This window comes from Xyrauchen texanus, chromosome 18 (genome assembly GCF_025860055.1).
Source record: "Xyrauchen texanus isolate HMW12.3.18 chromosome 18, RBS_HiC_50CHRs, whole genome shotgun sequence".
Classification (NCBI taxonomy): domain Eukaryota; kingdom Metazoa; phylum Chordata; class Actinopteri; order Cypriniformes; family Catostomidae; genus Xyrauchen; species Xyrauchen texanus.
The window spans coordinates 20007418-20021415 of record NC_068293.1 but is presented as its reverse complement, the minus strand read 5'-3'; the positions used below and the strand labels follow the sequence as shown (position 1 = coordinate 20021415).

At 37.0% G+C, this 13998-nt stretch overlaps 1 protein-coding gene and 1 long non-coding RNA gene across 3 annotated transcripts; one reads left to right on the top strand and one right to left on the bottom strand.

Annotated features, from left to right (window-relative positions):
* Window positions 1-928: 928 nt before the first annotated feature.
* Window positions 929-2912, top strand: LOC127658976 (uncharacterized). Of its 2 annotated transcripts, XR_007972481.1 has the most exons (4): window positions 929-1407; window positions 2177-2254; window positions 2341-2484; window positions 2751-2912. It is a non-coding gene; the product is annotated as an uncharacterized LOC127658976 (long non-coding RNA). The 2 variants fall into 2 exon arrangements; XR_007972480.1 differs by having other exon boundaries at window positions 2341-2912.
* A 150-nt stretch (window positions 2913-3062) lies between these two features.
* Window positions 3063-10072, bottom strand: LOC127658975 (thioredoxin domain-containing protein 9-like). Its single transcript, XM_052148565.1, has 5 exons — window positions 9931-10072; window positions 6010-6214; window positions 5675-5793; window positions 4741-4995; window positions 3063-3686 (listed from the first exon to the last, which is right to left on the bottom strand). The coding sequence occupies exons 2-5, from the start codon at window positions 6193-6195 to the stop codon at window positions 3572-3574; spliced, it is 675 nt and encodes a 224-aa protein (XP_052004525.1). The 5' UTR covers window positions 6196-6214; window positions 9931-10072; the 3' UTR covers window positions 3063-3571.
* Window positions 10073-13998: the final 3926 nt, after the last annotated feature.

The following is a 13998-nucleotide window of genomic DNA, read 5'->3' as shown; positions in this document are numbered from 1 at the left end:
CCGAGCTCGAAAAATATTTCAACATATGTGGCATTATTTTCGATGGCCATGAGAATAGTGTTACATTAAAGAGTTAGCAGATGCGTCACATCAACTCAGCGTAGCAGAGTGCAACTCATAGTGATCAGACATACACTTCATTCTTTCAATGTTCCCTGAATTTATCATAATTCCCTTCTTGAGTTAAAATCCTTTACATATAAAAATTGTGAGCAGATAAAATGAGCCCGTTGTATTACATATTTAATTGTGGAGAATATTTATTCAGATCTCTAATCTGGTCATTTGTTATTTATCTTTCATATAATGGTGGTTGAACACAGCCACCTGGTAAAATAATATAAGAAAGTCAATCCTGATGCTTTTTCACTGGCACACTAAATTAAATTAAATTCTGAGCTAGAGATTATATGGACATACTATCAAAAACAGACGTAAATAAGAAAGGTGTTCTGTTCTAACCTGGGAAGATGATGGCATCCAGATCCTTTACAGTGATCTGGGAAAGGTCTTGCAAATCACACTTCCCATAATTACTTGGAAGCTTCAGGGCCTTTGATGTTCGTGAATGTAAAGTGCGACAGTGTTACATCGCCTTCAACTGCAGCGGCGAACAGAAGAGAGGGCTATGGACAGGATAACTTTTATTTTGAAATGCATTTCTAAAGCATTTTTCAAAGAATCCATTTTCAGTTTCCGGTCTACATATTTGACATATGCAATATAGTGTAGTGTTTGTATAGCTAATTATGGTAACTTTACTCTAAAATATAACGAAGGGAAATTTTGTAAATAACATTAAAATCCTTGATGTAAGTGTGGCCAATAAATACTTCAATTATTGAGTGCTGTACCGCTTTTAATCAAAGGTATTCTAGCAAGCCAGTCCACTGTCGGCCATCTTTGGAACGCTCTAGGGAGGCTAATTTCAGTCATGACAGAGCAGCTCCTATGCACTTGAATGGAGAAATACCAAAATCTCAAAATCAGTTGGTCAAGATTACGATCATAAAACATATTTCAAATCAAAAATAAAATCTGACGATACTGGTATCATATATGGACATTCTTTACCTCTTATTACGCTAAAAACGCAATTTTTCCCGGCGTGTATAGCTAATGCGCATGCGCATTATAGAGTTGATTGACAGGCAATGTCATGTTTCTAAAAGGTGATTGGCTCTGTGAGGACGGACTTCCTTTCTACATTCGCTGTCTGTGCTCAGAGCTCCATGAACGTTCCAATTTCTCTTAATCATTTTAATAGCTGTGACTCGTCTCTGCTCAATATTATGTGGTTTAATTCACTCAAGCTAGCTTGCTAGCTAATAACCTTAGTAGATAACGCTCAAGTCAAACGTGTGGTCATGGCAGGACTATATACCAGCTGCCTCCGCTGTCACGAAGGTGAGATTGTTCCACATTTAACCCATCAACCGTTAGTAGTGATTCTCAATACTAGAATCTGACGATTCTGGTTGTCAGAGTTATGCGGGCCATTGACATGATAAAAATGGGAAAACTTTTGAACGTCTTGTAAAAGAAAGACATGTACTGAGTTCGTAGAAATGATATACTTGTGTCAATGTTGGTTTCATAAATGTATAGCATTTTCTTCGTTCAGGGACGCAAACTTATGAGAGGTGAAAAAGGAGAGAAAGTCATAGCAGGTGTTCCAGGTGTATATATTCAGTTGATTTGTTTGTTGTATTTAAAGCTTATGTTGTTGTCCTCTTTAAAGTGTTTATGCTAAAAGTGAAAAATAAATACTAAAGATTTAATGACTTAAAAATGCAGGTGGTGTAACCATCAAGGAAAAGGTATTATACTTTTCTTGAGATTACATTCTTAAAAAAAAAAAAAAAAAACACATTATTTAGAATATCAATAAGTTTTCTCAGGGTTATAACATGAACAAAATGTTATCTTACATAAAAATGTCAAAACAGCTTTTTCTTTTCTTTTTTTACTTTAAGCCCCAAAAAATAAAATACTTTGATCTCAGAAACTGAACGCACTTTCATTATAGTAGAGGTTTTTATTAGTAATTTTTAAGTAATTATTTTGTGTTTATTGCATTTTTTTTAATGTAAGTCAATAGATTCAGGCAAATTTAAAGAAAAAAAATACAATTAGGATCAACTCATTGACCCATATGTTTACTTTTTCGGTGCAGAATCTTACACAAGCCACATTGTGTCCATTGCATGGAGCATGTCACACTAAATTCACCAGGAGCCACATCCCTCCACAGGTATGTGATGATTCAAATGTGCATCCATCATATTTATCGATTCAATTTAATGAGAGAACTGACATTGCACCCTCTTTTTTTTTTAGGTATTTGAGGAGCGATCTCAGGAACATAAGTATGGTGGTGTTCCAGAACAGCCTCATAAACTGCATATAGTGACACGGGTTAAAAGCACAATGCGACGACCCTATTGGGAAAGAAATGTTGTAAAGAGGTTGAGGCTTATGAAGGTGGGCTGTGGTCTATGTATCCCTGCATTGACCTTTGAGAAATGTAAAACTACACTAAAACTTATAATTTAGTAAATCTTGTTTATTGTCACTAGGCACATGTACCCCGTATCCACAAGAACACCCTCTCCGTAAACAATCAGCTAAAAATAATTAAGCATCTTGTGAAGTTGGGCATTTGCATTTCATCATTTTATTTATAGAAATTGTTTAACTTGATTTTACACCATCCTATTTAGCTATGTAAATGATATCCTTGTGTGCAGGATTCAGCCCATCAAGCTCCCTTATGGACTACCTGCAGAGGAGGATATGGCTGACACATATGTGACTAGCAGAGGGGAGCTGCTAGTGAAATGTCTCCTTAAACCGCTTGACCAGAAAGCCATTGAGATTTTTTGGCCTACCGTCTGTGTTGTTTGTCTTTGCTGTTTGTTTAATAAAGGTTTCAATTATCTAAACATTCCTTTTAATTTGTACACAGTTGCTATTCAAAACACAAGTCACTCGAGTCATTTAGTGTTTAAATCATTGATATGGCCACATTTTTCATTACCAGAACAGAAGAGTGCATCACATGTTGAAAATTATATATTTTTTAATAAGTCATGTACTGCTACAAAAGAAAGGTTGCAGGATTTTTTTCTTTCACATCAGTGGGAGAAAGATGTGGGAATTCATATTGGAATGCAGAAGTTTGCTTCCTTGGCACTTGTTTGATGCCCACTGACCATAGCATCAGTCCATCAGAGGCAAAAATATTAATTTCATGTTAGCACCATTAAGTAAAACAAGCTTCCGTGCAATCTGTCTGGAAGAAACTCAATCTTCTTTAGTTAATAAGAAAGTGAACTTTAACCAGAATTCTGTTTTGTAGAAAGGTTCAATTCCACAGATCAAACTTAGATAAAAGGTTTACCGGTAAGTATGAATTATCACCTTTTCAGGTGGCTGTATTAAGTAATTGATCAAACAAAGAAATTCAATACATGCTGCAAAAAAACAAGTGACCACAATGTGGTTTTACAAGACTCTGGACTGTTATGTAGGAAGCCCTGAGAAACACAGAGCTTAATATATGGGTTCTCTAATCCTCATCAGAGTCTGAGTCATAACCTTTGCCTCTGATGGTCTTTTTCTCCACCTTGGTAAACTTTGACCCTTGCTTCTGCCCAGTTGCTGGGGGCTCCAAAAGATTCCCACTAGAAGGAAACGGGATACAAATATGCTGTGTTGAAATAGTGTTTGTGTATAGTGCATAGAAATACAGTTAAGGTATAGTTCACCCAAAAATGAAAATTCTTTCATTATTTACTCACCCTCATGCCATCCCAGATCGTTCTATTCTGCTGAACCAAAATTTTTTTTTAGAAAAATATGAGCTCTGTTGGTCCATTCTATGCAAGTGAATGGTGGCCAGAACTTTGAAGCTCAAAAACAAAAAAAAACCCTGCTACATTTAAGACTCCAGTGGTTAAATCCATGTCTTCAGAAGCAATATGATATATCTTTTCTTTTTATTTATTTTTTCTCCCCAATTTGGAATGCCCAATTCCCACTCAAAGTCCTCGTGGTGGCATAGTGACTTGCCTCAATCCGGCTGGCAGAGGACGAATATCAGTTGCCTCCGTGTCTGAGACGTCAATCCGCGCATCTTACCACGTGGCTTATGGAGCGTGTTACCAGAGACATAGCGCATGTGGAGACTTCACGCTATTCTCCACAGCATCCACGCACAATTCACCATGCGCCACCAAGAGTGAGAACCACAATATAGTGACCACGAGGAGGTTACCCCATATGACTGTACCCTCCCTAGCAACTGGGCCAATTTGGTTGCTCAGGAGACCTGGCTGGAGTCACTCAGCATGCCCTGAATTCGAACTCGTGACTCCAGGGATGGTAGTCCGTGTATTTACTCACTGAGCTATCCAGGCCCCCTATCATATCTTTTCTTAAGACACGGATTAAACCACTTCAGTATGGATTACTTTTATGCTGGCTTTATGTGCTTTTTTGGAGCTTCAAAGTTTTGGTCGCCATTCACTTACATTGTATGGACATACAGAGCTGAAATATTGTTCTAAAAATCTTTGTGTTCAGCAGAAGAATGTTATACACATGTGGGATGCATGATGGTGAGTAAATGACTCATTTTGGGCTGAACTATCGCTTCAACATTGGTGGATAAGCCTCATGAAAAGACAAAAGAGCATTCATCTTCCAATGAAAACATTTTCCCATGTTGTTATTTACCTGTAGTTGATGATATCCAAGCACCCCAGTCTCCACTCCAACATTTCAGTAGGGAACTCGTCTGTGTTGCCCAGATCAGTGAAGCCCACAACAAAGTCCTTAGTCTTCCCATCCTTTACCAGAGCCAATGTTGGAATTACTTTAATCCTCAACCTCTCGGTTAGAAACGGAGCTTTCTCAACATTCAGCTTGATGAACTTTGCTTCCAGATGTTTCTTGGACAAAATACCCAAGTGCTTATCTAAAATTTTGCATCTTTAGAAAAATAATTTTTCATACATTGAAAACGTTGTTTGCATTCATGAATTATTATATACAAAAGATTTGTTACAGCATCAGAGATTTACAGTTAATGTGAACAATACTCTGAAAATAAAACATTTATCCTTAAAGGAATCATTCACCCAAAAATTCGAATTGTCATAATTTCCTCACCTTCGTGTTTGACTTTCGTCTAGTGAATATCTCAGCTCAGTAAGTCTATTCAATGCAAGTGAATGGTGACCAAAATTTTAAGCTCTAAAGCACAAAGACAGCTATATATTTTACTATAAATGTCCACTTTCACCAGCTCCCCTAAGCACTCTCTTCATTAAGAATTCTTCTGTAGTTTTTGCCTATTCACATTCATCATTGATATATAGCCACCTACTGGGCAGGGAGGAGAATTTATAGGAAAAAAGGACTTAAATATTGATCAATTACTCATGCACACCTATCGAATCACTTCAGAAGAAATTGTTTAAGCACTGGAGTTTCATAGATCACTTTTTAAGCTCCAATAAGCACACAAAAGCAGCATCCAATATTGGTCACTGTTTACTTGCATTGTGAGGACCAACAGAGCTGAGATATATTTTTGGGTGAACTATCCCTTTACATAATTTAACCAGTGTTTATATCGGAGTGAAGAGTAAATGATTAAATTGGGCACCTGAATGTAGAATCTCTGTAGAAATGGCAGACCACATTTTTGCTTTCTTTCACCTCGGCAAAGAAATCTTTCTCACTTGGAATCTCTCTGTATTCTCCATGTCCTTTAGATATCCACTCCTGAGAATAACACATCACTGATTAAAAAGTATTATCATACTAGTGGGACATCTGATCTGCTTCAATGCATTATAATGATCACAAGTTAAAGATAAAAAATAAATGATAAAAATGTTCTAATCACATGCCACAACAAGCTGTTCAACAAACTTCAAAACTAAGACTAGAGGGTTTAAAAGTGTTTTATTTTATTTATTTTTTTTATATAATACCCACCTGCTTCTGTTTCTGAGCTTTCTTAAGGGCCTCGAGCCTTTTCTCCTTGAGCCGTTCCAAGTCATCTTCATCCATCCGTTCCAAATTGTCCAGTTTAGCATCCAGCTGCTCTTCCACTATCCGCGCTGTCTGCAGCATCTGCTGCTCCAAAGCCTTCGCAACAACCTCCATTGACTGACTCGCCATCCCTTTCACACCCGAATGCCTGTTACAAATATATGACACATTATTAAATACAGAAATATCCTGGCTAGAAAAGAAGACATCTTAAAATGGCACCAAACAAAGAATGCAACTAGCTGGTGCAAAATCACTTACAGCATGAAATATTACAACCCAAATGATTCTAAGGAGTGGCACACGACAAACATTAGTTGTTTGGGTTTTTGACTGTTTATGGACAGTCAAAAAAGTGAGTCACAACAATAGACTCTGGTAGCCGACAGCGCTAGAATTATAGAATCAATTCCATGCCACATATATTTGCAAAAATATAAAGTATTGCAAAATAAAATAAAGTTTTGCAAAACAAAAAAAGTATTGAGCAAACAAAAAAAAAATTTTTTAAAACAAAAATGAAGTATCACAAACGTAAAATAAAGTATCGAGAGAAAAAAAGAAAGTTTTGCAAACAAAAATAAAGAATTGCAAAATATAAATAAAATATAGCAAAAACCAAGATGTAATTAATTGCAAAAATCAATGACTGTTGTAAAATAATCTAAAGATCTTTTATCCTTTTTTATCTCTGCAACAGATTTTTAGGCAGCAATGATTTTGCCACACATCTTTTTCTTTGCAACGCTCCTTTTAATCTGCATTTCCATCACGTGTGAGCTCGTGATACCGTTTTGCCTTTGCGCTTCACTTTTCTCTGCGTTTCACTTTATGGCACTGTTTTGACGTGGGGGTGGAGTCAGGGGATTGGGGCGTGTACAACGGGCTCAGTGACGCCGCTCTGGAAGTTACGTCATTAGCTTGAGACGCGGATCAAACATCATGGCTGAGCACAGGCATGCAGGTGGATCTCAGGTATATAAAGTTGATTGTTTAAGGAAACTCATTTTAAAATATTCAATGGGGTATACCCGTCAAGTGAATTTTTAAGACAACGGTTTAATTTTGAAGAAAATGCCTGTACTTTTTGTCAAATTGACAGAGACGTTCTGATCATCTTTTTTCTCGTTTTTCTTCAAATACTTTTTGGGAAAATATGTCTTATTGGTTGGAATCAAAGATTCACTCACTGCCCACTTTTGCTAGGAAACATGTTATGTTTGGAGTGCTGTTGGACGAGAAAAGAAATGAATTTCTTATTAATGTAATGGGCACATTTTTCATTCATAAGTCCAAATGTATGAAGACGAAACCTTATTTTTCTGTATTTAAAAGAGAATTGTAATTTCTTTCCAGCATTGGAATGTATGTAAAGTAAAAAGGCCCAGAAATTGGCTGGAATAATAAGAGACCTTGAGCTCTTAAAAGAGGAATAAAGAGACCCTCTGTATTTGTATTTTTTATTTTATACATTTAATTTATTTATTTTAACTGATATGTGCCTTGCTTAATACTCATTTACCTGTACTTACCAATGCCATTATAGATGTACATTCTGTTTTTTGTTCTGTTCTTGGTGTTCAATAAAAAAATAATAATAATTGTTTCCTTTTATTTAATTAGCATTAAATGTGCTTTAACAGCGTTTGCTTCAGATAAAGTAGTTAGAGATCAGTTAAAGCGGTGGATTTATTAGCCATACTCGCTAACATAGCCAGCATCTGCAGTTTATTCTCTCTCAATTGATTGGACTATTGATTGATTCTTATGTTTACTTTATAGATTATAATTGTCTATACCATAGTATGTTGTCTTCTAAAAAATGTAAACTCCATATTTAAAAATACATAAATAGATGTTACATTAATCACTGTTAAAGGAGACAATAAATAGATTACAAATAAAAAGTTAAACGATCGTAACAAATAAGCATCCCAGGAAACGATCTACAAACAATAAAAGAACATCACTTATGTTAATTGTGCAAAAGCAAAACAAATTTAACAGATTGATTCTTAAGAGTAGGTGCTGATAACCTGGTTATATCCTGCTCTACTCGAGGCAGAGAAACAGCAGGAGAAAGCTGTTGTTGTTGCTGCTGACCCGCCTGAATATGACCGAAGCTTTGAGTCAGAACACTAATAAGATTCGTCACGACATCTAGATATTCTCTCTGCTAAATGTGACATGGCAAATCATTACATGAGATGACATTTACTGTGAGCATTGTAAGAACTTAAGTAGCTTGTGAACAGGATCGTTGAGCAATGGAGGAGTCAGGAGACAGCGAAGCAGGTTTGAAATCAGCACTTTAATTTCTTTCACGAACATACGACGGTCACCGCCGTAGAAATGTAAACATAAACAAAACAATATCACACTCAGTCTGTGGAGCTTTCTGGATCCACTCTCGACACTTGGCGTCCCTTTAAATGTCTCTCTCCGTATCACTACAACAAGACACAGGTGTTAGAGATAATTACAAACCAGGTGACAAGCCTTACCGCTCTCTCTCTCCCGCAGACCGACACACGACCATGCCCCCATGCCACATAGCTGTATAACGCAGGGTTAAGAATATAGGGGATGTGAACATTTTATATTTCAAAACTTTATTTTTAAAGACAGAACACGTTTGTTACGATCGTTTAACTTTTTATTTGTAATCTATTTATTGTCTCCTTTAACAGTGATAATGTTACATCTAAATATGGAGTTTACATTTTTTAGAAGACAACATACTATGGTATAGACAATTATAATCTATAAAATAAACATAAGAATCAATCAATAGTCCAATCAATTGAGAGAGAATAAACTGCAGATGCTGGCTATGTTAGCGAGTATGGCTAATAAATCCACCGCTTTAACTGATCTCTAACTTCTTTATCTGAAGCAAACGCTGTTAAAACACATTTAATGCTAATTAAATAAAAGGAAACAATCAACTTTATATACCTGAGATCCACCTGCATGCCTGTGCTCAGCCATGATGTTTGATCCGTGTCTCAAGCTAATGACGTAACTTCCAGAGCGGCGTCACTGAGCCCGTTGTACACGCCCCAATCCCCTGACTCCACCCCCACGTCAAAACAGTGCCATAAAGTGAAACGCAGAGAAAAGTGAAGCGCAAAGGCAAAACGGTATCACGAGCTCACACGTGATGGAAATGCAGATTAAAAGGAGCATTGCAAAATAATTAGTAGGCATTGCAAAGAAAAAGATGTGTGGCAAAATCATTGCTGCCTAAAAATCTGTTGCAGAGATAAAAAAGGATAAAAGATCTTTAGATTATTTTACAACAGTCATTGATTTTTGCAATTAATTACATCTTGATTTTTGCTATATTTTATTTATATTTTGCAATTCTTTATTTTTGTTTGCAAAACTTTCTTTTTTTCTCTCGATACTTTATTTTACGTTTGTGATACTTAATTTTTGTTTTAAAATTTTTTTTTTTGTTTGCTCAATACTTTTTTTGTTTTGCAAAACTTTATTTTATTTTGCAATACTTTATATTTTTGCAAATATATGTGGCATGGAATTGATCCCATATAGAATCGCATAAATACAAACATGACAACTGTGATTACATTCTCCAGCTCTAATGACATATGTACCAACGACATATTCTGGTTTTAAGTAACCATAAACTGCAGAAAATAAGATCGTTCATATTTTGGTGGTTGGGTTGAATAATGCTAGTGCTAGCTTCGATGTTTGGCTTCTGACGGCAGCTTTGGTGGCCAAAAAAGACTAATGATTAGTCCCAGTATACTGGAAAGCGATACACTCTTTAGAAAGCAACAACATATGGGACTACATTATTTGACATTTTAATATTGATAAGGGAACAGCACTTACCGATGCTGTATGATTTCGAGAAGGCGCCACGATGACAAAGGGTAACGTAGTTATGTTGACTGATTACGTCAAGCAATCTTTATTAAAGTCTCTTTCAAGACAAGTCAGTCCACTCGGCGGCCATCTTTGAACGCTCCCGGGCAGGCTGGGTAGCTATTTTTCTATGTAAACAAGCCTCATAAAAGTACAGCTCTTATCTACTTGAATGGGGAAAGACCGAAATCTCCAAAACGGTTCGTCAGAATTACGATCAATGAACATATTTCAAATCAGCATTAAAATCTGACAACAATAATATCATTGTTTTAGGTGGTGGTGCCCCTAAAATCACCACTTGTGCTTTTTGTTTTGTAGTGTGATAATGATCAATAATGATAAAAAATGTTTAGCATCTAAGCACAACTAGGCACGCAATTTTCCCGACTTGTATAGCAAATGCATGTTCTAGAGTTGATTGACATGCTGTATATCATGTTTCTAAAAGGTGACTGGCTTTTTTAACTGTGAGACGGGACTTCCGTTCTACATCTGGTGACTGTAGGGTACTCAGAGTTCCTTTGTTGAATGTTAAAATTTCTCATTCATTTTAATAGAAGTGACTTGTCTAGGCTAAACAGTCTCTGTAAATAGCCTTTGTTGGAAACACTTTCTTCTGACGAGGCAAGCCCTCTGGAGTCAGGACTGAGTTGGGAGTGTCCCTGGCTGTCAGAAATTACCTTGTACCCAGACTGACAGAGGAGCTGAAACCAGTGAATGACAGAACAATCACGATGAGATTGCCTCTAACCATCAACCGATATTGTACACTAATAGCTATCTATGCCCCAACAATGACCAACAGCCAAGAATCCATCAGCAGATTCTTTGACTAGCTCAACCAAACACTAAGAAGCATACCTAACTCTGACAAAATCCGACTCATGGGGGATTTCAACGCTTGAGTGGGGCAAAATCACACCACCTGGCCGAAGGTCTTAGGAAATTTTGGTTGTGGGAAACCAACTAGAATGGAGAGTTCCTAATCTCCCTGTGTATGTAACATCAACTAGCTATCACATGCATGCATGCTTCAAACACAAACCTGCTCATAAATACTTATGGATGCACCCAAGATTCAAACATTGGCACCTCATAGACTATATCATCACTCGCCAGCAGCGTCCTGGCTGACATTCTTGACATCAGCGCAATGTGAGGTGCAAACTGCAGCACTGATCACATGCTGATCAAATCAACCACTAAGCTGAGGGTGCGAAAGAAAATTAAGAAAACAAAACCAAAAACCCAAAGACTAAATGTCATTAAGCTCAAATGCAGCAACACTGCTATGAGCGCCAAACCTCATGAAGCATTTGTCCCGTCTAAATGCAATTTTGGAAATTAAAAGCTTCAGCAGCACAGACACTTCACCCTGAGAACAAAATGTACAGTATATCGGGACATTGTGCTCCCAACACTTCTCTATGGGGCAGAATCCTGGACTGTTTACAGGGCTGCTGCTCACAAGCTAAATGCTTTTATGATGAGGCATGAACATCAAATGGTGGCAACACATACCAAACAACTCCATCCTTGAGCATGCAACTTTACCAAGCATGTATGAACTCCTTGCCCAGCGAAATCTGTGATGGACAGGTCATGTCATCCGGCTAGACAACCACTGACACAGGCTAATCCTGTACTCACAAATTCAAGAAGGTTTTCACAGCAGAGGCAGACCTATACAAAGACACTATCAAACAAAACCTAAAAGCAAAACAGATTCCTCTCAATAACTGGCAAACTCTCGCCAAAGACAGAAATTTGTGGAGGAAACAGATTCACAGGATGTCTTCATCGGATAAGATGGACAGCTGATTATATTCCTAGAGCCAAGATTTTCTTCCAATTTAGAGGGTAAAAAAATTACACATTAAAAGAAATTTGAGACTACCAACTTCTTTTAAGGTATAATGGGGTATAAAGAAATTGATTTGGGGTCGCAAATAATTGTACCAATTAACCTAATCAAAATATAATGCTCTCTTTTAAAGATGTTTTTGTCATTTTGAACATGAAGACAGATGTATAGCCAATTTATAGATCTATGTAATTTTGTCTGGGAATATTCTGTAGTCACAAAAGTAGAATGTTCAATTATCTTCCACCTTACAAGGCTTTCTGTAATGAGCTTGTCTCATTAATACAATCACTTAAGATAATGAAAAATGGTAAAAAGCATGCTTATTGTTAAGCACTATGATTCTGTATTTGGCTTTATTTATTATATATATATATATATATATATAAAACAGTACCGTGCAAATGTGTTAGGCACTTGTGAAAAATGTTTGTATACATTTGAGGATGTCTTCAAAATAATGCCATAACTAGTTTCATTTATCAATTAACATCATACAAAGTCCAGTAAACGTACAAAAAAAAAAAAAATCAAAATCAATATTTGGTGTGGCCACCTTTGCCTTCAAAACAGCACCAATACTGCTTGGTACCTGGACACAGTTTTTTCTTGATTGTTGGCAGATATGATGTTCCAAGCTTCTTGGAGAATTCGCCACAATTGCAGGGCTTCCTGTTCTTCTATTCTATTTGCAAAAGAAATGTTTGGGAGTCTAAAATGTATAGTTCCTATTGACACACTAATGCTGAAAATATAAATAACCATCTTAAGACAAATGTTTTTGTGAAGCATTTTATGAGCCTAATACTTGCACAGTACTGTGTACACACACACACACAAGTTTGGAATAATAATTGTATTCACCAAAATGGCATCACAATGTATAGTCAGATACATTAATAATGTGAAAACTTACTATTATAGAAAAAAGATTTCAGAACTTCTTAAACTACTTCAAAGATTTCTCATCAAAAAAATCCTCCATGTGCATCAATGACAGCTTTGCAGATCCTTGGCATTCGAGCTGTCAGTTTGTCCCTTTACTCAGGTGACATTTCACCCCCCCACTTGCTGTAGCACTTGCCATTGATGTGGCTGTCTTGTCAGGCACTTCTCACGCACCTTACATTCTAGCTGATCCCACAAATGCTCAATGGGGTTAAGATCCATAACACTCTTTTCCGACTCAGCATAAAAAGGAACATCCTCTCACTTTCAACTGCTTTTATTTTCAGCAAAAAAAGCATGTGTAAATATTTGTATGAACATAAAAAGATTCAACAACTAAGACATGAACTGAACAAGATTCACAGATATGTGACTAACAGAAATGGAATAATGTGTCCCTGAACAAAGGGGGTTCAAAATCAAAAGTTACAGTCAGTTTCTGGTGTGGCCACCAGCTGCATAAAGTACTGCAGTGCATCTCCTCCTCGTGAACTGCAGCAGATTTGCCAGTTCTTGCTGTGATGCTTGTCGTGCTGGAGGATCATGTCAGGATGAGCCTGCAGGAAGGGTACCAAATGAGGGAGGAGGATGTCTTCCCTGTAATGCACAGCATTAAGATGGCCTGCAATGACAACAAGCTCAGTCTGATGATGCTGTGACACACCGCCCCAGACCATGTCGGACCCTCCACCTCCAAATCTATCCTGCTCCAGAGCATAGGCCTCGGTGTAATGCTCGTTCCTTCAATGATAAACGCGAGTCCAACCATCACCCCTGGTGAGACAAAACCGTGACTCATCAGTGAAGAGCACTTTTTGCCAGTCCTCTCTGGTCCAGCGAAGGTGGGTTTGTGCACATAGGCGACATTGTTGCCGGTGATGTCTGGTAAGCAGGGGTGGATGGAGTACTGAAAAATAATAGTCAAGTAAAAGTACTGTTACTTCTTAAAAAAAATGTAGTTTGAGTACATCCTGTCCTAAAAACTACTCAAGTAGGAGTAGCTCATTTAAAAGTACTCATGTAAAAGTAAAAGTATGAGTTGTGAGTATTGAGTACTGAGTTGCAAAAGCTATGCCCCTTTATAATAAAAACTTTATGCTGCAATTTAAAAATGTAGCACACAAACTGTAATTTACATTCCTTCTATGGCTGTTTGCCAGAAAGAATAAAACATACAGGCATTTTATAGGTGCTTGTGACTGACAACTTTTAAAATACAT